The 25,836-nt window shown below is 34.9% G+C and overlaps 1 protein-coding gene across 2 annotated transcripts in view; it reads left to right on the top strand.

The window, feature by feature from the left end:
• TMEM38B (transmembrane protein 38B) overlaps window positions 1-25,836 on the top strand; it is a 56,163-nt gene that overhangs the window by 10,358 nt on the left and 19,969 nt on the right. Inside the window, exons 2-6 of one of the 2 annotated variants that reach the window (XM_087419352.1) lie at window positions 4,034-4,190; window positions 15,877-16,061; window positions 17,187-17,274; window positions 21,337-21,454; window positions 25,497-25,705. In XM_087419352.1, the coding sequence (XP_087275478.1) occupies window positions 4,034-4,190; window positions 15,877-16,061; window positions 17,187-17,274; window positions 21,337-21,454; window positions 25,497-25,700 (752 nt within the window). In that variant the 3' untranslated portion in view covers window positions 25,701-25,705. Of the gene's footprint in view, window positions 1-4,033; window positions 4,191-15,876; window positions 16,062-17,186; window positions 17,275-21,336; window positions 21,455-25,496; window positions 25,706-25,836 lie in introns of those variants that run through there. The other variant, XM_004423296.2, reaches the window with a different exon arrangement.

Below are 25,836 nucleotides of genomic sequence, written 5' to 3'. Positions count from 1 at the left end.
ATGACCATGTATCATCAGAATAACTTGAAAATTCTTCGATTTAGGGGAACTTGCTACACTGGATATTGACATCCTGTCTTTTAGTAAGTTTCTCATAACTAATCTTTTTTCCAGATTGGAACAGGTCACCATTTCTTGAGTTATCACCAGAAGCTTATCATTAAACCTTGGCATCACTTCACTTGACAGGCTGTGTACACCACAGAAAATTCACCTCTGCCAACTCATGTTCACTCCTGGGCACATTTTGTTGTGTGGAATGGTGGGTTGCGCTATTTGAATTTTTACCTCCCTCTTTTTTTTTTTTCCCTGAGCACATATAGATGAATTCCCATGTTAATACAAGTATGATGGTGTTATTCTACTGAACTCACACATACATTTGCATAGTTTTTTGTTGTTGTTTTTGCGTAAATGGCCTCTCCCTACAAGGTAACAACAGTTAACAGTTTGGTTGTATATTCTTGCAGACCTTATTTTATGTGTTATCTGCGTGTATATGTACCTAAAGAAATATCTAGTTTTCTGTTTTTCCCCTGTAAATGATTTTTTACTCTCATTTTTTTTATATACATATGGTTGTCTTTATGTCATGTCAGTGCATGTAAAGCTGCCACATGTTTTTGAGTAAATGCATTGTATTCCTCAGACTGGATGTGACCTAATTTGTTAAGATGTTGTTTAATTACATAATTAATAAATGAACATTTTATTTTAAAGAATTTAAATATAATTAAATATTATAATTATTATAATTAAATAAATTTAAAGCTCCTTTGACCATCTTCCCTAATCCCAGGCTTCTCTCAAGAGATAGTAACAGTTAACATTTTGGTGTATTGCAGGCCCTTTTCTATGCATTCCATATATATGTATGTACCCGTAGAAATGTATGGTGTTTGCATTTTCGCCTGTCATTGATTTCATGCTGTAATATTGTTGTTCAACATGATTGTATTTAGTTCTTTGTTTTTACTCAACAGCATGTTTTGGGGATCTTCCCATGTTAATGTTGATCTGCCACACTCTTGAGTTGCTCCTGTATAGTATTCCATAGTACAAATGATCATGGTTTGTTTAACTGTTCCTCTGATATTGGTCATTTAGATTTTTTTCATTTTTCCCAGCATTATAAACAACTCTGCTTTAATATTCTTGTATGAAACTCCTTGGGCACTTGAGTCAATTTAAAATTTTATATTTTAATTGACATTACCAAATTGTTCTTCAAAATGGTTTTACCTGTTTATACTGTCACAAGAGTATATGAATTTCTTCACACCTTTGCCAATTTATTAATATTAAGCTGTAGTTTTTTTCTTTTCCAATTGGATGTGTGTGAAATAGCATCTCATTTTATTTTGTTTTTCTTTGATTACTGATGAGTTGAGGACTTTCCTTTTTTTGGTATGTTTATTAGTCATTTATAGTTCCTGCTTTGTGACTTACCCATTTTTCTGTTGTGTTTATTGTCTTTTTCTGTTGATTTGTTGGAATTTGCCTTATGTAGGTTGAAAAACATTCTATCCCAGTCCTTGGTCATATAGAAGTTTTCAATTTTGGTGAAGTCAGATTTGTAAATCTTTTCCTTCATGGCTTTATTCAGGTTAAGTACTTATCTTTCTGTTCTTAGATTGTTAGATTTTTTTTAAAAAATCCAGAATGTGGAATTTTTATGAAGTGACCTCTTACTGTCTGACCAAAGGAGTGGTCATAATAATTTGTTAGTATAGTGAATGATTTTAATGAATTTCTAAATATTGAACCTTCCTTAAATTCTTTGGATAAAATCTACTTGGTTATGATTTATTATCCTTTCAAAAAACCACTGATTTCAATTTGTTATTAATGTATTTGTGCATTATACTCATAAGTTAGAATTATAGTATGTATCGTCTTTCTTTTTCTCTTTCTTCCTCCCTCCCTCCTTGTCTCTTTCCCTTCTTCCTCTCTCATTCTTTCTCTCTCTTTTTTCTTTTCTTTATAATTTTTGATTTTGGGGTTATGTGTTTCATAGAATGATTTAAATTTTTCTTCTTTGCTAAATTCTATAATGGTTATATAGCATAAAACTGAGTAATCCAAAACTATTTGGTAAATGTTTCCATTAATTTATCTGATCTAGCAGCTTTCTTAGGATAGATCTTTGACTGCCCTGTAGCTTTTTTCCATAGTTATTTGTATGTTCAGGTTTCTATCTGTTCTTAAGAGAATTTTGCTAATTTATAGTTTCTCATAAAATTGGCCATTTCAACTACATCTTCACATTACATGTTGTTTTCCTATAATTAAAAAAACTCTCCAACTAAAATAATTTCCTTCTAATGTTATGCATTATTTTCCTTCCCCCCCACCCCCCACCCCTTTCTCAGACTTCCTGAGCAATGATCTGTTTTATTGGTTTTTTCCAAGAACACCTTTGGGTTGGCTTTATTGATTGCCCATCTCTATCTCCCTTTTTTTTTTTTAGCATCAATTTAATTAGTTTCTACTTTTATTTTTATAAATTGCTTCTATTCTCTGACTGAGTTTATTTTTGTGTACTTTTTCCTTTGATAATTTCAAACTTAGAGAAAAGTTGCCAGAGTAGGTCAAGGAACTCCTATTTCTCTACCCAGAGTCACCAACTACTTAGGTTTTTGCCCCATTTATTTTATTTTTTTTCCAACTTTAATGAGACATAATTGACAAAATTGTATATATTTAAAGTGTACAGTGTGATGATTTGATATACATATACATAGTGAAGTGGTTACCACAATCAAGTTAATTAGCATATCCATCACCTACACAGTTACCTTTTTTTGTGGGGGGGGGATTGATAACATTTAAGATCTACTCTTAGCAAATTCCAAGTATACAATACAGTATTATTAACTGTAGTCACTATGCTGTACATTAGATCCCCAGAACTTATTATTCTTATAACTGGAAGTTTGTCCTTTAGCATTTTCTCTCTGAACGTTTTTATTTGTGCGTGTTACTTTTTCAGAACCACTTGAGTGTAAATTGGAGGCATTTTACCCAGTTACTTCTGATTACTTAAGTGTGCTAATTTTAAGAACCACAGTACAGTTATCAAAATCAGGAAATTTAACAGTGATACAATACTGTTATCTAAGCCACAATCCATATTTAGATTTCATCAGTTGTCCAGAACGTTCCTTTATAAATATTCTTTCCACTCCAGGATATGATCTGGGATATGCGTTGCATTTAGTTGTCTCTTTAATGTCATTCAATCTGGAACATTTCATCAGCCTTTTTTTATGTTTCTTGACCTTTACCTTGTTAAAGTATAGGCCAGGCTTTTTTTTTTTTTTCCAGAATAGCCCTCAATTTGGGTGTGTCTGCTTAGATTAGTTCAGGTTATACATTTTTGGTAGAAATACCACAGAAGTGATGATATGTTCTTAGTGCGTCATATCAAGAGTCACCTGATGTTGTTTGTTTACAGTGACATTTGCAAGATTTCTCCACTCTAAAGTTATTATTTCCCTCTGTAATTAATAAGTAATTTCTTAGGAGACATTTTGAGATGATGTAAATGTCTGTTCCTCATCAACCTTTCACCTCTGGGTTTATTTTATTATTCTATTTCTAGCCTGTCATGTTGAAAGCTTATTTTATTTATTTCAGCTTTTATTTTCTAAAGTACTTAAGATTATAAATTTTTCTTAATATATTGCTTTGACATATTGACTGGAAGTACTTAACAGTAGGATTGGGAATGAAAGGAGACAGTAGATGGGGAGATTGTTTATGATAATCTACCACTAAGAAACTGGCCATAAGAACCTGAACAGAGTATTTTAAAGGTGCCCCAAATCACCCGTGTCTTAACAAAATGTATCTAGTCTTGATTTAAAGAACAAAAGACATGGTTTATGATGATTGTGATGTCACGCCTATGAGTAATGGTAAGTTCTTGAAAATTATGAAATTAAGAAGTTTATTTCTTTAGTGCCACTGGTACCTCAGACTTGTTTAATATACAACTATCTCAGACCACATTTTTACTTCACCATTTCAGGAGCAGCGGCGGAGGCGCGGAAGAATCCTCTTTCAAGCTGGTTTACTGCTATGCTCCACTGCTTTGGTGGAGGGATTTTATCCTGTGTACTGCTGTCAGAGCCTCTATTGAGGTTTCTTGCAAACAGCACTAATGTATTACTGGCATCTTCAATCTGGTAAGCTGCCATTATGGTGAACTATGAGACATTTAAAAAATTATTTTGTAAATTATTAGTAAATGGAACTTTTTTCTTTAGAAAAATATTTTATGTTCTTGAAAAGTTAATGCATGTGCAAGGGAAGGAACCCACATGCCAAAGGTTTTAGGTGCAAAGTATGTCTCTTTCTAACCCTTCTCCCTTGTCCTCTCCCAGAGGCAGTTATTGTTATTATTATCTAATGTATCTTTAGTGGAAGCATTCAAATATGAAAGGGCATCAAATATTTGGCCCCAAACAGTTTATCTTGTGCACCTAACCCATACATGCAGATATACAACAGGATAAAATCAAGAACATAACCAACTACACAAAGTCCAAGTGATTATGATTCCTATACAATAATTATTCTTGTCATACTCTTTTTTGGATTTTTCAGAACCTTATGAGATTTAATATTAATTTTGTTTTGAATTTAGTTTTGAAGTGAAGAAAAAATGTTAGGAATTGCTTTGGATTTTTGCAAATCTAAGTTCAGGTATCCTTGAGGATTGATCCATCAAGTTAAAAAAAAAGTATAATACAAATCAGAGTACTTTTTATATCTAAAGCAAAAACTATGCTTTTGATTAAAAACTATATCAGTGAAATATATAACATGTTACAAACACTTAAAGTTCATTTTTACTGTGATAATTTATAAATGAATATGTAACCAGTCATAAAAGGGAGTATTATAAATAGTAGTAGCAATGGAAAAAATAGTGGGAACCTGTGGCAGTGGAAACTACTAGGAGTAGAATAATAAATTTGATAGCTAATATTTATTGAGTTGTTACCATATGTCAGCTAAATTCTTTTATTTTTTTATTTTTTTATTTATTTTTTCCCTCCAAAGCCCCAGTAGATTGTTGTATGTCATAGCTGCACATCCTTCTAGTTGCTGTATGTGGGACGTGGCCTCAGCATGGCTGGAGAAGTGGTGCCTCCGTGCACGCCCGGGATCCGAACCCGGGCTGCCAGCAGCGGAGCACGCGCACTTAACTGCTAAGCCACAGGGCTGGCCCTGTCAGCTAAATTCTTTACATTCATTTTTCGTATTTAATCACAAGAGTCTCATGAGATAGGTATTATTATTATTCCCATTTGACTAATGACAAAACTGAGGCATAGAGAAACTTTTCTGAAATTTTCATGTTTAGTAAGTGATTGAGCTAGGATCAAAACCAAGAAGTTTGACTTTGCAGCCTTGATACTTAACAGCCACTTCTCTCGTAGATTTCTTTAACCATCTCTTAAAGTATATTCTTCCAGGTGCTATGTGTTTTAAAAGACTTTCTTAAGGACTTTTATTTTTGTAACAATATTTTTAAAATATTTTAGCATTTTGGAGAATTTTTTTATGTATGTGTGTAGATGCTAAAACTATATAAAAAGTAGGATATCCAGAATCTGGCAGTTTCCATTACTTCTACTTCTACTCCTGTAGACCAACCACCACTATTTCTTACGTGACAATTGCAGTAGTTTCCTAAGTGGTCTAGCTGCTTCTTTCATTATCCACCCGAGTCTGTTCTTCATGTAGCAGACAAAGTGATTATTTTAAAATAAGTTAGAACATAATATTCCTATGCTCAGTAGTTTCTTATCTTATTAAGAACAAAATACAAAACTCTTACCATGGCCTATAAAACTCTAGAAAATCTTCCTTTCCACTCTCTTCAATGTACTGTCTTTCCACTCTACTCCTGTTCAGTCTGCTATAGTCACATTGGCTTTGCCACTTCTTGAACACATAAGGCGTTCTTCTACCTTAGGGCCTTTGTGCTTGCTTTCCTTTCTCTATAATGTCCTTTTCCCAGAGGATAATATTTTCTTTTTTTAGAGAGGTCTTCCCTGACTGAAATAGCACCTCCTCTCCCATGACTATCACATCATTTTTATTTTTCTTCTTAGACTTATTACTACCTGGCATATTATCTGTTTATTTCTTTTTATGTTGATCTGTCTCACTCCACTAGAATGACAACCTATCAGAGCAGGGACTTTGTTTTGTTAACCATGTGCCAAGTACTGTTCTAGGTTCAGTAAATACGTTGCTAAAGGAAAGGACTGCTATGTATTGTTATATTATAAGGGATTTCTGTAATTGAGTAGCAAGGAATTACAAATCTTGATTAGTTGATTCCTTAAATGAAATAAAATTGCTTGTCTATAAATATATGCTTTCTTGGCTTAAACTAAAATGTTTGTTAGAAGTGGAAAATAAGAAATGCATTTTTATATAGTGAATAAGTAGTATTAGTATTTAATTTTTATTAACCTCAGATCTTTTATTATCCCCATTTTACATAAGAGGAAATTAAGGCTTAGAGAGTTGGTAAATGGCAGGGTCTGGATTTCAACTCAGCACGGTGATCTTAACTGAGAAGAGTTTTCATTAAGAACAATATTTTTTTAATTTAAAAATTTTAGTTTAGGGCCAGCCCCGGTGGCCTAGTGGTTCAGTTCAGCATACTCTGCTTTGGCTGTCTGGGTTCGGTTCCTGAGCATGGACCTACACCACTCATCTGTCTGTGGCCATGCTATGGCAGCGGCCCACATACAAAAAGAGGAAGATTGGCAACAGATGTTAGCTCAGGGCGAATCTCCCTCAGCAAAAAAAAAAAAAAAAAAAGAGTCATGGTCTCTTAAAAAAAATTTTGGTTTGTATTGAACAGGTGCAAAAGAATATTTATAAAATATATGCAAAGTATAAAGAATTGTGGTACAATAACAACTTGTATATCCATCATTTAGATTAAGAAAAAAATTGCTGCTTTAAAAAAATCTTTTTATTATAAAGTGAAAATTCAGAAAAACCACAAAAAACAAATGTATGGCCTAATGAATTATTGTAAAGTATATCCTTGAAACCACTACCCAAGTCAAGAAATATAGCTTTGCCATCCATCTTAGAAATCCCTTCTGTGTGTTCCATTCCAAACACAACCCTCTTCCTACCTTAAATAACCATTACAATAACACACCATTATCTTGACTTGTATGGTAATCACTTCCTCGCATATTTTTGTAATTTTATCATCCAAATGTTCATCCCTAGACACTATAATTTAGTCATGCCCATTAAAAAATTTGATGTCTCTTAAGTCTTTTTTATTTATAGGTTCCCCCTCCATTCATTTTTTTTCCTTATAATTTATCTCTTGAAGAACCAGAGCCATTTGACATGTAGAGTTTCCCGTAGTCTGGAGTTTGCTGATCGCTCCCTCCTAGCGCAGATCATTATATTCCTCAGTTCTCTGTGTTTCCTGAAAATTGGCAGATTGATCCAGAATCCAAATCAGATTCAGGTTAGATCCCTTTAGCAAGACCGTAAGAGGCCCCAAATGGCTGATTAGCTCTTTTTTTGTTCACGTTAGCCCTCTTTTACACTTAATGACTATATCAGTTAATTGAAAATTGCAAAATGTTAATAGTCTAATTCTGTCTTCTTATGTATTAGTTAGAATAGTATTATAAATAGATACTTCTCACTAATCATCTATTATTTGGTTACCCAGTTACACAATTCATATAGGAAAGGCAGGGTAAATACTTCATTCTTTCCCTTTTACTTAGCAATTTTTAGGATAAGAATTGGTCCCGTCATCCTCCAAAGGTGACCAGTTTTGGTTTTTTTTTTTTTATAATTATGAACTCATGGATTTAAGCATGTTTCATGGGTTTCAATAAATTGCAATTGTTGTCATTATTGAAGCTCAAATTGTTTCATTTTTGGCCGGTGGGAGCTTCTTCAGGTTGGCTCCTGTGATTTTGATTAGCTTCCTTGCTACTTAATGTAGGATTCATCTTGTGCTTTTCTTCTGGAATCACTCCTTTCTCTAAGAAGCTCTGGTTTCTTTTAGTGAGACGTAGCATTTCAGGACCACAATCTGAGCGCTATAGGTGTTCATTATTAGTGGATTGATTATTGTTTCTAGGCCTTTTTAGTGGACAGAGCTAGGAAAAAATAAGGACAAAATAACTCATGAATTCATATTGATATTTGTAATTCAAATTCAAGACCACAGAGCTTTTATTTAACCTTTCTATGTTACATATGTATCTCCTTTTTTCCACACTAAAAATTTTAGTTCTTAAGGGCACAAGACATGATAGAATTAGAATATTCCAACATTACTCACTTATTTTATTCTGTATTATGCACACAATACACAATAGTTTTAGAATAATAGTACTAATACTACTACCCATATGATTACTGAAAACATTAATTTTTTTGCAAATATGCTTCTCATTTTTAAAATAGATGTACTATTCTACACTATCATAGTTATAGCTATTACATACCATGTGCTTCCCTTCTTAATCCTTCTTAGTCTTTTTTTTTTTTTTTTTAAAGATTTTATTTTTATTTATTTTTTCCCCCCAAAGCCCCAGTAGATAGTTGTGTGTCATAGCTGCACTTCCTTCTAGTTGCTGTATGTGGGACGCGGCCTCAGCATGGCCGGAGAAGCAGTGCGTCGGTGTGCACCCGGGATCCGAACCCGGGTCGCCAGCAGTGGAGCGCGCTCACTTAACCACTAAGCCACGGGGCCGGCCCCAATCCTTCTTAGTCTTAATCAGTCTTAGTTTTACAGCTAGCTGTATATTTCATGCTTATCACCAGTCTTTATGTCTTTGTCTCTAGTAATTTTGGTTGTATGAGCTTGTTCTCTAGTAGATTCATCAGAACAGTAGTCCCTGAATTCTCCCATGTTGTTAAGTTTGTCTTTTGTACTTGTAAGTCAGTTTTACTGGATGTAAAATCATTGAATCATACTTTCTATCTTTTGAGTATTTTAAATATGTTATTCCGTTTTCTTGTGTCATAAAGCATTCTGGGTCAGTATTCTTTGGTACCTAGCATATTCTTTTTAGTAGTTACACATTTTTTTTTTTAAATTGAGGAAGCTATTTTAGGATTTGAACTCTTCCCTTGCTTTGATTTTCTTTAGGAATTCCTATTATTGGTATATTGGCTCTTTGCCTTTCTTCAATGAACCTTTTTATCTGTCTTTTTTAAAATTTAAAATGTTTTCCCTTTTCCCTTTCTATTTTTTTCAAGGCACTGTTATGTTTATTTCTCTTTGTTTTCCTTCTAGTTTGGTCTTCATTACTGAAATGATTTTTTTCCCCTTTTTTTTCTTATTTTTTCCTGAGTATTTTATCTTCAGTTCTCAATTTTTCTAATTCTGTTGTAGATTGTTCTTTTATGTGTTGTATCACTTTCTTAATGTCTTTAGCTTGTTTTGAAATAGTGGGTTGCAGTTTTAATTTGTTTTGTGGACACATTTTCCTGAGTCTTTCATTGTCTTTTGGGATTTATTTTGATTTTTTTTCTTATAATAAATTTTATAGGATTTGACGTTGATACTTTTCTGTTGGTCATTTTTTTGTGGAATTGGGTTTCTTGAACTTTTTGGATAAGGTGGAATTGAGGAAAATTTTTCTGATTTCATAGAGCTCCTGCTTCTGTTTGTTTTTATATAGTGTTCAAAAGATGATGACTTGCTTTCTAAGATTTCCTGGGTCTTCTCCCTTTCCCCAGTTTGGTTTGGATCTTCCCTTTTTTCTGTTGTTCTATCCTCTCAGTTTAGATTCTTCTCATGTGGGGCTTGTTCTAGAAGATTGCCCAGGTGGATCAGTTCATGGGGACTAAATTGATCTGACCCCTTCAGGCCTTCTTATCATGGACCCTTTGTGTCACCTAGTATAGAGATGCCAGAATCCCTCCCAGTTTCAGCTGTTGTTATTGTTGTTTTTCCCTAATTGGCCTGCTGTGCTTTCTAGTGAATACTCATTAGCTATTTTGGAGTTTTGTTCTTAGGTCCATTAGTTGCCACCTTATTGCCTTCCTCTTCCTGCCAAGCAGAGCAGGTCTTGTGGTTGTTGGTAAATTGTCTCTGCCCACTTGCATTTTGGGATTTGAAGGGATACCTTGTCACATGTGTAGTTTTGTTGTAAGCGTTGTGGATGGGATTTTGGTTTTGCCAGCTAGTTGCCTTGTCTGTTTTTTTTTTTTTTTTCTGTGAGGAAGATCAGCCCTGAGCTGACATCCAATGCCAATCCTCCTCTTTTTTTTTTTTTTTTTTTTTTTTGCTGAGGAAGATTGGCCCTGAGCTAACATCCGTGCCCATCTTCCTCTACTTTATATGGGATGCTGCCACAGCATGGCTTGACAAGTGGTGCGTCAGTGCGCTCCCGGGATCTAAACCTGCGAACCCCGGGCCGCCAAAGTGGAGCGCGCGCACTTAAACTGCTTGCACCACTGGGCTGGCCCCTGCCTTGTCTGTTTTTGTATGGGGATTTGAAGAGCTCAAAATCTGTGCAGCCACTGCTGCTACCATCTTCTCAGAACCCTTGCCATTAGTTTTGATGTTCCCTGTATGCAACACTGCCCCCACCCTGCCCGATCTGATTTCCTTTCTTTCTTACTCAGAAGTAACCATTACCCTTAATTTTGTACTTGCCATTCTTTTACTTTCTATTTAGTTTTAGCATATGTTTAGTTTTAGCATATGTTTATATCCATATATAATATAGTTTTTGAAAGTTTTGTAAATGGAATCATATGTGTGTATTTTTCAGTGATTTGCTGTTTTTTGTTCGATCTCTGTTCCTGAGATTCGGTATAGTTGTGTATGCTTGTAATTTGTTAATTTTTACTGCTGTATAGCATACCATAATTAATTGTTGTAATTTGTTCATCCATTCCTCTGTTGACAGAGAGTTGTTTCTAGTTTTTTTCCTGTTACAAACAGTGTTGCTAAGAACATTCTTATATATATTTACTGGTGTACATGAGCAAGATTTTCTCTTGGTATATGCTTAAGAGTAGATTTATTGAGTTACAGGGAAAGTGATTTTTAAACTCTACTAGATAATGCCAAATCACTTCCAAAGTGATTGTACTAATTTACGTTTTCACTGCATTGCATCCAGCCTAAAAACTCGACTTTACCATTAATTAACCTATGCTCATATATCTCTTCCCCATCGCATCTCTCTGCACTTTTCCCACAGATAACCTCTATCCTGTTTGTGTTTATCTTACCTTTTAAAAAAAGGTGTATCATGCATATGAATGTCTAAATAATATATATTTAGTTTTGAGCCCTATTTTAAAATGGGTATCATACTGTATATTGTTCTCTGGGACTTGTTTTTTTCACTCAACATAATGTTAATAAGATTCATCCGTGTTTTTGCATGTAGCTATAGTACATTCCTTCTCACTGCTATATAATCCATTATATTAATATCTATATTTTATTTATCCTTCTGTTGATGAGCATTTTTACTGGTTCTAGTTGTTTTGTTGGGCATTATAAAACAACAACAATAGCACTGATGTAGTATTTACTGTGTTCCAGACACTTTTCTAAGTGCTTTACATATATTATTTCACTTAAACCTCACAAGAACCCTGTAAGGTAGATGCTATTTTATTCTCGTTTAACAGATGATGTCACCGAGGCAAGAAGGGTTAAATATCTTCCCCACGGTATCACAGATATCTGGTGGTTGGAGCCAGGATTCAAACCTAGGCTATCTAATCCTTTAGTCTGCTCTTATGCAGTGTATTGTTTTGGACTCTGGAAATACAAACATTGTCTCTGTTCTCACAGACCCTTAAGTATAAAAAATGCTTGCTTAAAGACATATATATTTTACTATATTCCTTTTCAAGGTTTTAATGTTGAGAACAAATTTGTAATCTTTGCTTTATTTGATTTTAATTTGAGAGATAAAATGATGTTTGGAATGTACTTTAATCTCTAGCAAGCTAAACTAAGGGATTCTGTGAATGCACTTATTGGAAAGGTCATCTTGAGTGCAATAGTTCATAGTGCTCACATCTGGAGATTAGCACCATCTACTGGCAAAGGGAAACAGTAACTTGGTATATATCATGGTATAGTATTGTTTGGAAGACAGCATACACTTTCATAAGATTTTTCTTTTTGAAAACTGTTTTGGGGGAGATAAATATTTTGTAATTTTTCTATGTATTGATTTTTGTGTGCCAGTTTGTTTTCCTTAAACTTCCAAGTAGCAATTATTATTTATTGCACATTTGCATAAGTGACTTATGCAAAATACATTTTTTGCAAAAATGCAAAAAAGACTGTATTTTTATGAGGAAAAATACAAGAAAAGCTATAGTTTTATAGGTCTGTCATTCTGCAATAGTCTTTTTCAAAGCAGATACGTAAATTTATTAATTTGTTAGAGTAATAAGAGTAAGAGCAAAGCTGTCATATTGGACTAATATGAACTATATTTAGTTTATTGTTCTGTTTTGGCTTAGTTAAGTAATACTATCTTTGATAGAGGAGTAGAATTAATAGTAGAGTGAAAACAGAGTTCTCAGTGACTAACCGTAGGAAGCTTCTCTCTGCTCAACTCTTGATATTAACCTAAATTCTACTTTCATCTTTCCTACTTAAACTGGTTTAGCTTTCATTTGTCAGTGGCCTAGCATCCTGTTTGTATCTTGTTTTAGATTAACTTCTAGTATTTTGCACTATTCTCTGTCATTTTTTTCTCTCCATTAACCTAACTGACTTAAAAATGTATAAGAAATCGTCTTCTCATTCCATTTCTTGTCCAATATGTCTCATTTCTTCTTCTTTTCTGATATGTTTTCTTTAAGCATTTTGTAAGTTAAAAGTTCCTTAGGAGTGGCAATTTTAGTTAAAGGTGAAATTCTAGTCTTTACAGGAGGAAGGACATGATGATTGCTTAATGATGATTCCTTAAAGGAGTTTAAAAAAGCTAACTTGTGTTATAAGCAGGAATGGTTGTTATGGTCTGATATGTTTACTTGTAAGTTTACTGAGCACAATAAACAATTATTCTTTTGCCCTGTGACTATTTAACACTTGAACCAAGAACTGTTTTCTGTTTAAAATGTTTGCTTATTATAGGTATGCTTTAGAAATTTCTAATTAGGGCCAGCCCCGTGGCTTAGCGGTTAAGTGCGCGCGCTCCGCTGCTGGCGGCCCGGGTTCGGATCCCGGGCGCGCACCGATGCACCGCTTCTCCCGCCATGCTGAGGCCGCGTCCCACATACAGCAACTAGAAGAATGTGCAGCTATGACATACAACTGTCTACGGGGGCTTTGGGGGGAAAAAATAAATAAATAAAATCTAAAAAAAAAAAAATAACACTACAGAAAGTAGCATAAAAAAAAAAAGTGGATATGGAGCCAGGCTTCCTGCGTTAAAAAAAAAAAAAAAATTTCTGATTTAATAGAATAAAGACTTAATTATTGAAAAATAGCAATAATTACAAACTTTACACTGTATGCCGTAATGTCACATAGTTGAATATAAAAAGTCTAAGATTGCTCTTGTACTGGTATAAGTTTTTAACTCATGTTGAAGATAGTCTCGGTGTAGAGAATGAAAATGGGATCATTTGTTTTTGTTTTTGTTGTTTCTTTGAGTATTTTTGCTTTTGAGCATTCATTACTGCTCGAGTGAAACCAAATCTTCCTTTTTTAATCTAATCTCCAGTGGATACTGAAATGTTTTTATTTTATTTAAAATACATTTTAAAATTACTTATTTAAGTGTAACTCTTTTTTTCCCCAATACCTAATTGACTTCCTGGAAATTTGGTGTATATTTAAAGAGAGAAGCGTATAGAGGTTTTCAAAATATTATGTGAACATGTAAAATTTTTAAATCATACCAGTCGTTTTCAAAAAGCTTTTTACTACTCTCAGATTACTTATTTATTATTTATTTCTTTTTTTTTGAGGAAGATTAGCCTTGAGCTAACATCTGTTGCCAATCCTCCTCTTTTTTGCTGAGGAAGATTGGCCCTGGGCTAACGTCTGTGCCCATCTTCCTCTACTTTATATGGGATGCCACCACAGCATGGCTTGACAAGCTATGTGACAGTCCACACCCAGGATCCGAACCTGTGACCCCCGGTCTGCCAAAGCGGAGCATGCAAACTTAACCACTACGCCACCGGGCTGGCCCCTCAGATAATTTATTTTTTCTCTCGAACTCTTTAATTATCAACTGATTCTTTTTTTGTGTGTGTGTGAGGAAGATCAGCCCTGTGCTAACATCTGCCAATCCTCCTCTTTTTTTTGCTGAGGAAGACTGGCCCTGGGCTAACATCCATGCCCATCTTCCTCCACTTTATATGGGATGCTGCCACAGCATGGCTTGCCAAGTGGTGCGTCAGTGTGCGCCGGGATCCGAACTGGCGAACCCCGGGCCGCTGCAGCGGAGTGTGCGCACTTCACCGCTTGCACCACCGGGCTGGCCCCATCAACTGATTCTTTGATTTGGTATATTTTGCAATTTGCCTCCAGATTAACTGCTAATAAATCATTTAATTCAGGGCTACTTCTCATCATGCTGAGTTTTAGGTGAAGGGGTAACAAGATGAATGGTTCCTACCATCTAAGGACTATTAAAATTTATTATGAGCATTGCAGCCTTTATATATTATAAAGAAAAATGTATAAAGAGCTATGTTGGGGCATAAGAACCAATTGTTTTAGTTGCACAGAGCCATCAGAATTCAGTGTGAACTGAGAATATTGACTAAAACAAAACTCCCAAAGTCAATGTATATGGTAGTATTTGAGTGGGACCTTGAAGAATAGGAGGGAATTGGTAAGTGGAGATGAAGAAGAAAGAGTGCTTCAGGCTAAACAAACCATTGCAGCTTGTATTGGGTCTCTGAAGCGCTATTTTGGCAAATAGATTTCGTATTCCATGAATACTTTTGGGAGTTCTGACTTTATGAATCATGAATTGCAATAAGATTAACAACTTCTTTTAGAAGAGATGTAATATTTCTTTCATGCAGTGTATTCCATATCACTTCCATTAGGAAGAAAATATATTCTGCTTTAAGCACAAAATTGTCTGCCAGAGAGTATTTTAGGAATGGGGAAGAAAAAGTAGTGTATTTTCCAATTAACACTACTGTTAAACTCTTTGAACAGATGCTTAGAACAAATGAGGCTTCAAAAAATAATTCAGCTGAGGAGTGAATTATTATTAAACTAATATCACAATTTAATTGGGTAAAACTTAAGCTTACTCAACTAAATTGAAAAACAAGCTTCATATTCTTTCAGCTGTATGAAAATATGTTTTTCCTTAACACAATCTGTCTCCTTGAGAGCTATGACCTTTGTATAGGTTGCAGTTTATGTGCTGCACAAAGGGGCACAGATGAAGATGTAAGTGGGGTTGAAATGCAGCTCTTGCTCAGCTATCAAGGGCCCTTTTCTAATTCCTTTTCCCAGAGGACAAAGACACTCTAGCTAGAGACGTCCCTACCTTGGAAGTGATTATATATTTTGCTTTATTTTGTTAGTGGGTTCAGCACTTAGCTTTTAGAACAGTATAGGCACAAATTAGGAACTCAGTAAATACTTTTTGCATATATAGAGTGTTCAGAAGTTCAAAATTTACATTCGCCTTTGATCATGACTTTTATGTGCTTCACAAGATTTAAAAAAATTGACCCAATCTGTAGTCTTCTTGAAGTCAAATTTCATATTTATATGGATAATTCCATTTGTTGTGTTTGCCAAATTGTGATTGCTGATATGCTGGATTTTTATTTTTGTTTTTCTGATTTCATTTTTATATTAAAATATTTAAATTTTAATTTCAGGTATATTATATTTTTTTGCCCATATGACCTAGTTTCCCAGGGCTATTCTTTCCTACCTGTTGAACTCTTGGCTGCTGGAATGAAGGAAGTGACCAGAACTTGGAAAATAGTAGGTGGAGTCACACATGCTGATAGCTATTACAAAAATGGCTGGATAGTCATGATAGCTGTTGGATGGGCCCGAGGTAATGTGAACAATATATATTCATAAATATTCTGTTACTGGTGTACTGCGACTACCAAACAATTCTCTAATTACATTACTGGAGACTGCATACTTTAATGATAGAGTCTTTTTGGAAAATGGAAGCCTTGTTTCTGTTGGCTGGTAAAGTTAATTCAAAACTAGCACTTTTCAGGGGCCGGCCCGGTGGTGTAGTGGTTAAGTTTGCTGGTTCGGATCCTGGGCATGGACCTACACACCGCTCATCAACCATGCTGATGCGGCATCCCACATAGAGCAACATAGATGTACAACTATGACATACGTCTATCTCCTGGGGCTTTAGAGAGAAAAAAGGAAAAAAGGAGGAAGATTGGCAACAGATGTTAGCTCAGGGCCAATCTTCCTCAAAACAAAAAAGATTAATTTAACAAAAAAAAACAAAGAAGAAACAACTAGCACTTTTCATTAGTATTAGTCATCAGCCATTATTTTGAGCCTGACTGTCTTATAATATAAAATTTTTACGATTGGCTTGATCAGCAGCCCTAGAACCAGAGGGTTTCATTGTTTATTGAGGTGTAGTGCCACTATAGATAAAACAAGTTTACATAAGAAATTATGTGGTGTATATAAATAAAAAAACATTGCTCTGTTTTCTTCTGTGTTTTTGTCATCCTGAATAACTAGAAATAATAAATATGATTGATTATGGGTTCATGTTCACTCTCTATCACTTACGTTTATTGTTGAGTTCTTTTGTATGTTCTTTTGTATGTAAATTGAACAAATTTCTCTAATCTCTTGTTATAGTATACTGCACCTAAAACTAATACCAGGGAAGGAAATGATAAAATAGAGGATTTTATTTTTTGGCTATGAAACGTCTAGCCACATCTCTGTGCCTGAGGTTCCAATTTTAACCTTAATTAAGGTATAATAGACAGTTGCCATGCTGGTGAAAGGGAAGAATTGCAATTGTTTCAGTATCGTAAATGTATGAGGCAACTTTTTTCTTCTTCCCAAGAGTTACATTTTGGGGATCTTCTTTGACATTTTAAGTCAGGAGATAGAATTTTGGCTTCGTTTAAAATATTTTCTCTAGAAAATTTGAATAAATATTCTTGTTTTATTATCTTATTTTTAGGTGCAGGTGGTAGCGTTATCACGAGTTTTGAGCAGTTGGTAAAAGGAAGTTGGAAACCAGAAGCTGATCAGTGGCTGAAGATGTCCTAGTGAGTTGGTATAAACTATACTGAGATCCAAGCTTTTTATCCCGAGATCTTACCAAATTTCTTTTTAAGAACATTTTGGGGACTCAAGTGTGAATGAAATATAGCTGGAAAAATAAATAGTAATGACAATGGGAAGAGAACCAGGAAACTTATTCTTTCAAAAAGTGTCCTCTCTCAAATGTAGTTTTTCAAATAAATATTGACTTCTTTCTCTTTGGGTTTCTTCTCTTAGAAAATAAAACCAAACGAAAACTTCTGGATTGTCGTAGAATTGTGGGAAGAGTGTATTTACGGAGAGAGAACTACATAGGAACAGACTGCTCTGGATGGAAATGAAGTAGTTATAGGCTCTTGAAATTTTTCTTAATGACTACATCACGCAGATTTCAAATTATACATAGCTCTGGTGGTAAAATGTCAAGCTTATGGGAACAAATCAATACATTATTATAAAGCCCTGTTAGTTGCTTCAAAAATGAGAGTTGAGCTTAATTACATATAAAAATAAGAAAAAGTTTAGAGGAAATAACTCACTGTGTACTTGTACAATGCAGACTACCTTTTGCATCCATTTAAGAGAATCTGATCATTAGATGTTCTTTAAAGACACTGACTCAATCTTAAATAAGTCACAAATGTATCCCTGATGCACCTGAAAATGAAATAGAGAAATAGAGTTACGATTTCCACAATTAAAGAAGGAAAGGACTTAGAGAACAGTGGCCATAAGCAAGGTGAGGAAAGACCTTACGTGAAAATAAGTTTATTAGAATGGATTAAAAATGAAGGTTGAGAAGCAGTATGAATGGTGAAGTATATGTTTGTGTGAACTAACAAATTCCAGGATATTTAACTTGGAAAGTATGCCTTAAAGCTTGAATGAGGTAGTTTAGAAATAGAACACAGAAGGCTTTGACTGATAATAAGTTATAAATAAAGCATTAGTGATATTCAAGGAAAATTTTTCTCATTTTGAGTGTATACCTTGAAATGTATATTCCATAAAACATTTCTTGGGGCTTTTATAACCAAACTCAAATTGTGTTTCTCCTCTGTTTAAAACCTTGCAGTAACTCCCCGAGATGGTCTATAAGACCCTCCAAGATCTGCCTCTCCGTCACACCCTATTTGCTATGACTTCATCTCTTACTATTCTCTCCCTTGCTCACTGCTATCTTTGAACAAGCCCGGTGTGGTCTGGTTTAACAGTAGCTTTTCTCTCTGCCTAGAATCTTTTTCCTCAGGTGGCAACTGCCTTACATCCTTTGCTCAAAGTATTTTCTCAAAGCTTACCTTGTTAATGAGGACTACTCTGCTTAAAATTGCAACACTTCCCTCTATTTTTCTTTTTTTCCCCCACAGCATTTATCGTATTCTATAATTTACTTATTCATTAGGTTTATTTTCTTCTCCTCTTGGCTTTGCCCCACCCTTCAAAGAATACAAGATGCCAAGGATAAGGATTATTGTCTTTTTTGATTGCTCTTGTATCCCAAGCACCTACCATATATTAGACACCTGATACATATTAGATGAATGAATGAATGATCAACAATTGGTCAGGCAAGATAGATCATTGGTACATTATGATAGTTTGTGTATGTGTGTATATATGTAAGTTTTCATTTACTTATTACCAAATACTTCTGCATAGTAGAGAAAGCCTGTATGGTCTTAGAGAATATGTATATTATGATAAACAGAATATTGGTAGAAATATGAACATTAAAGGTTCTGGTGAGTGCTCAGAAGGAAATGAGAAACATGATATTGGAAACTGGAGAAGAGGTGATATATAGTGGCAGAAAACTTAGCTGAATTGTGTGCTACAGTTATGTGGAAAGCATAACTTGTAAGCAATAAACTTGGATTTTTAGCTGAGGAGATTTTGGAGCAAAGTGTTGAGGATCTGGACTGGTTTCTTGTTGCTTATAGTAAAGTGTGAGAGGCAAGAGTTGAATTTAGCAAATAACTGCTAAGCAAAGAAACAAAGACTTGATTTGGGAAATTCTCAGCTTATCTAGATTGCAAAAGATGATAAAATTAGGAGATTCATTTTTAGGAAAACCTGCTATGGAGAGAAGGTCAAGGGTGTGGCTGGGCAACTTTTGCTAGTGTTAAACAGATTAGGTGTATGACTCATGGATCCATTCAGCAATCACAGCAGACGCCAGGAATAGAGATGAGATTATACCGGGAAGATATGTGGAGAACCATATTGACTAATGGCATGGATCCCTGTGTCATACACAGGAGGCCCACAAGGTTTTTGAAAATGTTATATCAGCAGAAACACTACTGGCTTGGACTGAAAGGGACAGAGACAAGATGAAATAAAAGAAGGCTGTCAGACTCCCAAAATTCTATAGGCAGGAAACAGGCTGATAGAACTGCTCCACTGCAAACGAGTAACTACCTTTCAAGGAAAAGGAAGAATGACTTTCAGCTGGGAGCCACGGGCCTAGTGGCCTGAGGCCGGGCCCACAGGCTGGAGTCGCAGGTGCAAAGGCCAGAGCCGTGAGTGCAGTTATTGGAGCTGCAGACTCAGAGGATGGAGCCTGAAGCCACAGAGGATTATTCCCAGGTCTTGAAACCTAATGGAATTTGCCCTGCTGGATTTTGAAATTGCATAGGATCAGTGACCCCTTACTTCCTTCCATTTCTCCTGTTTGGAATGGGAATGTCTGCAACTGTTATCCTATGCCTATTCCACTGTTGCATTTTGGAAGCACATAAACTTATTTTCTAGTTTCACAGGAAACTAGAAATGCCCTGCTCCAATTTATTGTCTACAAAATCTTTGCTCCTCAGATTCAGTGCTTCTGAATTTATGTTTGAAGAAAATGCAATCCAAAAAGGAATATGAGTATGCTAAGAAGATGCCCATGATGAGGCACTATTGTGCAGAAACCAAACTCTATTAGAAACAAAGAGTAGCAAAATGACATTAAGACAAACCTAATACATTTGTTTTTTTATCTCATCCTTTTAAAATGTCAATTTGGTGTACATTTTATAATACAGTTGTGCATGTATATAATTTATAAACTAATTGATAAACACATATTAGGGAGTGTCTTTTTTACCAATAAGGATGTGCAGTCAAAAAGTTTAGATACCGCTGTTCCAAAACATGAATATTGCCCAATCTTATTGTTAAGTGAGGTCCAAACCCCGTTGCCCAAAACTAACTCTGTTTTGAACTCAATCCTTACCTTGCAATAATTAAATAAATAACTTAATTTTCATAAAATGGCTTATCTGGGCTTTTAGATTTTGTCATATTTTGCAATGTGGCATTCTAAGACTTTATCATTTTTTTTTTCTAGTTGTAAGCATAAAGAGCTAGATAATGATCTGTTACTGAGATATACTTTAATTATGTGGCAAATATATAGTATAAAAATAATACTTCTTATTTGTAGATTAATATCTTATTATAGACTTTAAAATTTCAGCATTAATTTATTAAGATACTAGCTATTGCTAATATTCTGTGCTGGAGTTAGCTAAGTAATATGCTGGAGCTGGCTCATACTGTTTTATGAGAGCTGATTTTGTGTATCTCTTCTCCATTCCATACAGCAGCCTGAGATTGGCTGTGATGGGAGTATTTACGTGATGGATATGGGAAAATGCTACAAGTCAGGGCTTTCTTTTCCTTCTCCCACCCCACCCAAGGAGCTTATTTAGTACTGTAAAGTTTCTCAGGACTAATCTGCTTTTTCTAAATCATGCTGTGGAACATGGGACTTCCAAATCCTTTGTGAAAAAGTATTATATGGTCACATACATTTCAGAAATATTGCATATAGAAATGTACTCTTTATCGGAGAGTCACAATATATATGAACATTCTAAAGTCTCTGATACTTTATGCTGTAAAGAAAGATATTTAACTTTATATAACTTAGCACTTCTAAAACTTTATAAGTATATTCATAGAACTCATTTTTGTCTATTAATATCTTGTTAAATTAATATTTTGCAGAGTGATCTTTGAGGTATATAGAGATAGATCATGTTTATTACTTGCTAACTTAAAATGTGTTCTATTTTCAGCCCTGCCAAGGTAACCCTGCTGGGATCAGTTATCTTCACATTCCAGCACACCAAGCATCTGGCAATATCAAGGCATAATCTTATGTTCGTTTATACCATGTTTCTTGTGGCCACAAAGGTAAGAGTTCAAAGTAGCTATAAATCAGTATTACAAGTTCTGTATAACCAGAATTCTGCTTACTAGGCAAGTAATAGGAACATTTATTTTTTGTTGTTATTATAGTCCAAAAAGATAAATTTGGGGGCCTTTATTTCACTTAGTATAATGTTTTTGAGGTTCATCCCTGTTGTAGTATGTATCAGTAAGTTATTCCTTTTTATTGCCAAATAATTTTACATTGTATGGGTATACCACATTTTACTTATCCATTGGTTGATGAATATTTGGGTTGTTTTACTTTTTGGCTAATATGAATAATGAGCTATGAACATTCACGTACAAGTTTTTTTTGTGGATGTATGTTTCATTTCTCTTGAGTATATCATATGGGAATGGAATTACTAGATCATATAGTAATTCTATGTTTAACTTTTTGAGGGGCTAGCAGACTGTTTTCCAAAGTGGCTTCATCATTTTGCATTTCCACCAGCAATGTATAAGAATTCTCATTTCACCACACCATCACCAAGGCTTGTCTTTTTTATTAGAGCCATCCTAGTGTGTGTGAAGTGTCATCTCGTCATTTTGATTTACATTTCCCTAATGACTAATGATTTTGGAGCATCTTTTCATATGCTCGTTGGCCATTTGTAATCTTTGGAGAAATGTCTATTCAGATCATTTGCCCATTTTTAATTGTGTCATTTGTCTTTTTAATGTTGAGTTGTAAGAATTCTTTATATATTCTGGATACTAGACCCTTATTAGTTTTCTGATTTGCAAATGTTTTTTCCCATTCTGTGGGTCATCTTTTCACTTTCTTGGTAGTGTCTTTGGAAGCACAAAATTTTTAAATTTTGGTAAAGTCCAATTTACCTATTTTCTCCTTTGTTGTGTATGCTTTTGGTGTCATATCTAAGAAATCATGGCCAAATCCAGGGTCAAACAGATTACCTCTATGGTTTTTTTCTAAGAGTTTTATAGTTTTAGCTCTTTTATTTAGCTGTATGATCTGTTTTGAGTCGATTTTTGTGTATGGTATGAGGAAGGGTTGAACGTCATTCTTTTACATGTGGATATCTAGTTGTCCTAGCATTATTTATTGAAAAGACTATTCTTTACCTCATTTAACTGTCTTGGTACCCTTGTCGAAAATCAGTCGACTGTAAATGTGAGGGGTTTTTTTCTGGATTCTTACTTTTTTTTTTTTTAATGATATTTTAATTTTCTTTCTTTTTTTTTTTTTTTTTGTGAGGGAGATCAGCCCTGAGCTAACATCCATACCAATCCTCTTTTTGCTGAGGAAGACTGGCCCTGGGCTAACATCTGTGCCCATCTTCCTCCACTTTATATGGGACGCCGCCACAGCGTGGCCTGACAAGCAGTGCATCGGTGCGCGCCAGGGATCCAAACCTGGGCTGCCAGCAGCAGAGCATGCGCACTTAACTGCTAGGCCACGGGGGCGGCCCCTGGATTCTCACTTTTATTCCATTCATCTATATGCTTATTCTTATGCTCGTACTACACTGTCTTAATTATTTTAGCTTTGTAGTTAGTTTTGAAGTTGAGAAATGTGAGTCCTCTGAGTTTGTGCTTCTTTCTAAGGATTGTTTTCACCATTCTGGGTCACTTGAATTTCCGTATGAATTTTAGGTTTAACGCGACAATTTCTTCACAGAAGTCCAGTTCATATTTTCATAGGGATTGCATTGAATCTGCAGATCAGTTTGGGAGTATTGTCATCCTAACAATATTAAAACTTGCAATCCATCAACATAGATGTCTTTCCATTTATTTAGGTCGTCTTTAATATTTTATTAACAATGTTTTCCGTGTACAAGTCTTACACTTCTTTTGTTAAATTTATTCCTAAGTATTTTATTCTTTTTGATGCTATAGTAAATGGAATTGCTTTTTAATTTCGTTTTCAGGTTGTACATTGCAAATATGTAGATACAAAATTGATTTTTGTACATTGATCTTGTATACTGTAACCTTTCTGAACTTGTTTATTATCTCTAATAGATTTTTGTGTATGTGTGTGGATTCCTTAGGATTTTCTGTATTTAAGATCATGTCATCTGCAAATAGAGGTAGTTTTACTTCTTCCTTTCCAATCTGCATGTCTTTTATCTAATTTTCTTGCCCAAGTGCCCTCTCTAGAACATCCAGTACAATGTCAAGTAAATAGACTGAACGTCCTTGTCTTCTTCCTGATCTTAGGGAGAAGGCACTCAGTCTTTCACTATTAAGTATGACAGTAAGTGTAGGTCTTTCATAGATGTCCTTTGTCAGATTGAGGAAGTTAGTTCCCTTCTACTCTTAGTTTTTTGAGTATTTTTATCATGAGGGAGTGTTGAGAGCTGTATAAGTTTCTATCTTTAAAGAAAATGAACATGTATTGTGGGTTTAGTAAGAATACGTAGTACAGGTATCTGTTAAATTTTTGAATTAGAAGGATCAGTTTTTGTTTAAGGCCTAATTTGTGGAATAAAAATGATAATTTTTCTTACAATTATTGCTGGACATATAGTTCTTTATTATAACACCTAAACTTAAACACCATATCGCAATGTGATAATAACATACAATATTGAACTTTTCTAATCATGTTCCCCAACATTTTCCTAATTATCCACCAACTTCTAAATAGAATATTTATTTTTAACTCATTTGTTTGCTCAAATTTCCTTTAGATTTATACTGATTTTTTTTTTTTTTTTTTTTGGTGAGGAAGATTAGCCCTGATCTAACATCTGTTGCCAATCCTCCTCCTTTTGCTGAGAAAGATTGGCCCTGGGCTAACATCCGTGCCCATCTTCCTCTACTTTATGTGCGGGACACCTGCCACAGCATGGTGTGATAAGCAGTGTGGATGTCCGTGCCCAGGATCTGAACCTATGAACCCCAGGCCACCGAAGTGGAGTGCGTGAACTTAACCACTACATCACTGGGCCGGCCCCCTGTACTGATTTTTAAGCCACTTGTCATTTGTTTCTGAATAGCCACTGTAGTTTTTCATTTCTTAGATATAAAAAAGTGAATTGACAGAATATGCAGAGAAAGATTTGGCAGTAATTATTTTTTTTTTTACTTTGCTCTTTCATTTTCTGTATTGTTTATATAGTCAGGAAATTTGCATTGTGTGTTTGTTTTGGATAATAATCCAATGTTTTGGCATATATAAAGATGCTAATAATATTTCTTTTTTCAAAGAGAGTATCTCCCCCAAAGTAAGACGAGCACACGGATAACTATAATACAAGCATAAAGATAGTGAATTCTATAAAAGAAACAGAAAGTAAATGCCCCCTAGCGTTGTTCGACCTCTAGTATCTCTTGTCATCTCAACCGACTAGAATCTGCTCCATGGTAAGCCTCAGATAGTCTCACTCTTGACATGTGCAGCCTAGCCCTAAGCCAAGGACTTGTGGCACCATCACATATAGACATTTGGAGTCTCCTCCCCCGCCCCCCACACCTGCCTAGCTTCCTCCTTTCTGATACCCTGCCCTGCAGATTCCAGTTTAGCTGCAGTTTAGCTGCACCTGATGTCAATCTCTGCCCCCTCGGTTTCAGTTCTAGCTCTCTGTTCTCTGCTTGAGAAATTGTTCTAAGGCAAAAATGAGGGTAAATGTGGGGATCACTTCATCGGTTCCCCTTTTCTTGTGGATCAGTCTTACGTTATCTGTTGTCTAATATCTGAAAATAGTTGCCTAATGTATTTTGTCAAATTTATGGTTTTTATGCCTGGAGTGCTAGTCCAGAGGCAGTTATTCTGTTATAGCCAAGGAAGAAGTTCCTGTATTCTTTCTTGAGCAATCTTGTCAGAGGTTTATTGGTGTGTAGTTAATCTTTTCAGAGGACCAACTTTTGGTTTTGTTGTTTCTCTCAATCATATTGTTCACATTGCTTTGTCACACATCACATGTTTTGATGTGTATGTTTTTATTGTCATTCAGTTTAAATTCCTCCTAATTTATGTTACAGTTTCTTCTTTGACATAGAAATGTTTATAAGTGTGTTTTAAAATTTCAAGCATTTAAAAAATCTTTTTTAGGGCCGGCCCCATGGCTTAGCGGTTAAGTGCACGCGCTCCGCTGCTGGCGGCCCGGGTTCGGATCCCGGGTGTGCACCGACGCACCGCTTCTCTGGCCACGCTGAGGCCGCGTCCCACATACAGCAACTAGAAGGATGTGCAGCTATGACATACAACTATCTACTGGGGCTTTGGGGGAAAATAAATAAACAAATAAAATTATAAAAAATCTTTTTTAAAAATGCTTTCTACTTTAACTGCATTTTGAACAATTATGTGGTCTGTATGTTATTCTTTGGTGTTTGTTGAGACTTCATTTCTGTACTAGTATTAATGAGACTTTGTAATTATTATTTGTATG

This window comes from Ceratotherium simum, chromosome 29, assembly GCF_057802395.1.
Source record: "Ceratotherium simum simum isolate JZ-2026a chromosome 29, ASM5780239v1, whole genome shotgun sequence".
Lineage (NCBI taxonomy): Eukaryota > Metazoa > Chordata > Mammalia > Perissodactyla > Rhinocerotidae > Ceratotherium > Ceratotherium simum.
This window is presented reverse-complemented; position numbering and strand designations above follow the sequence as displayed.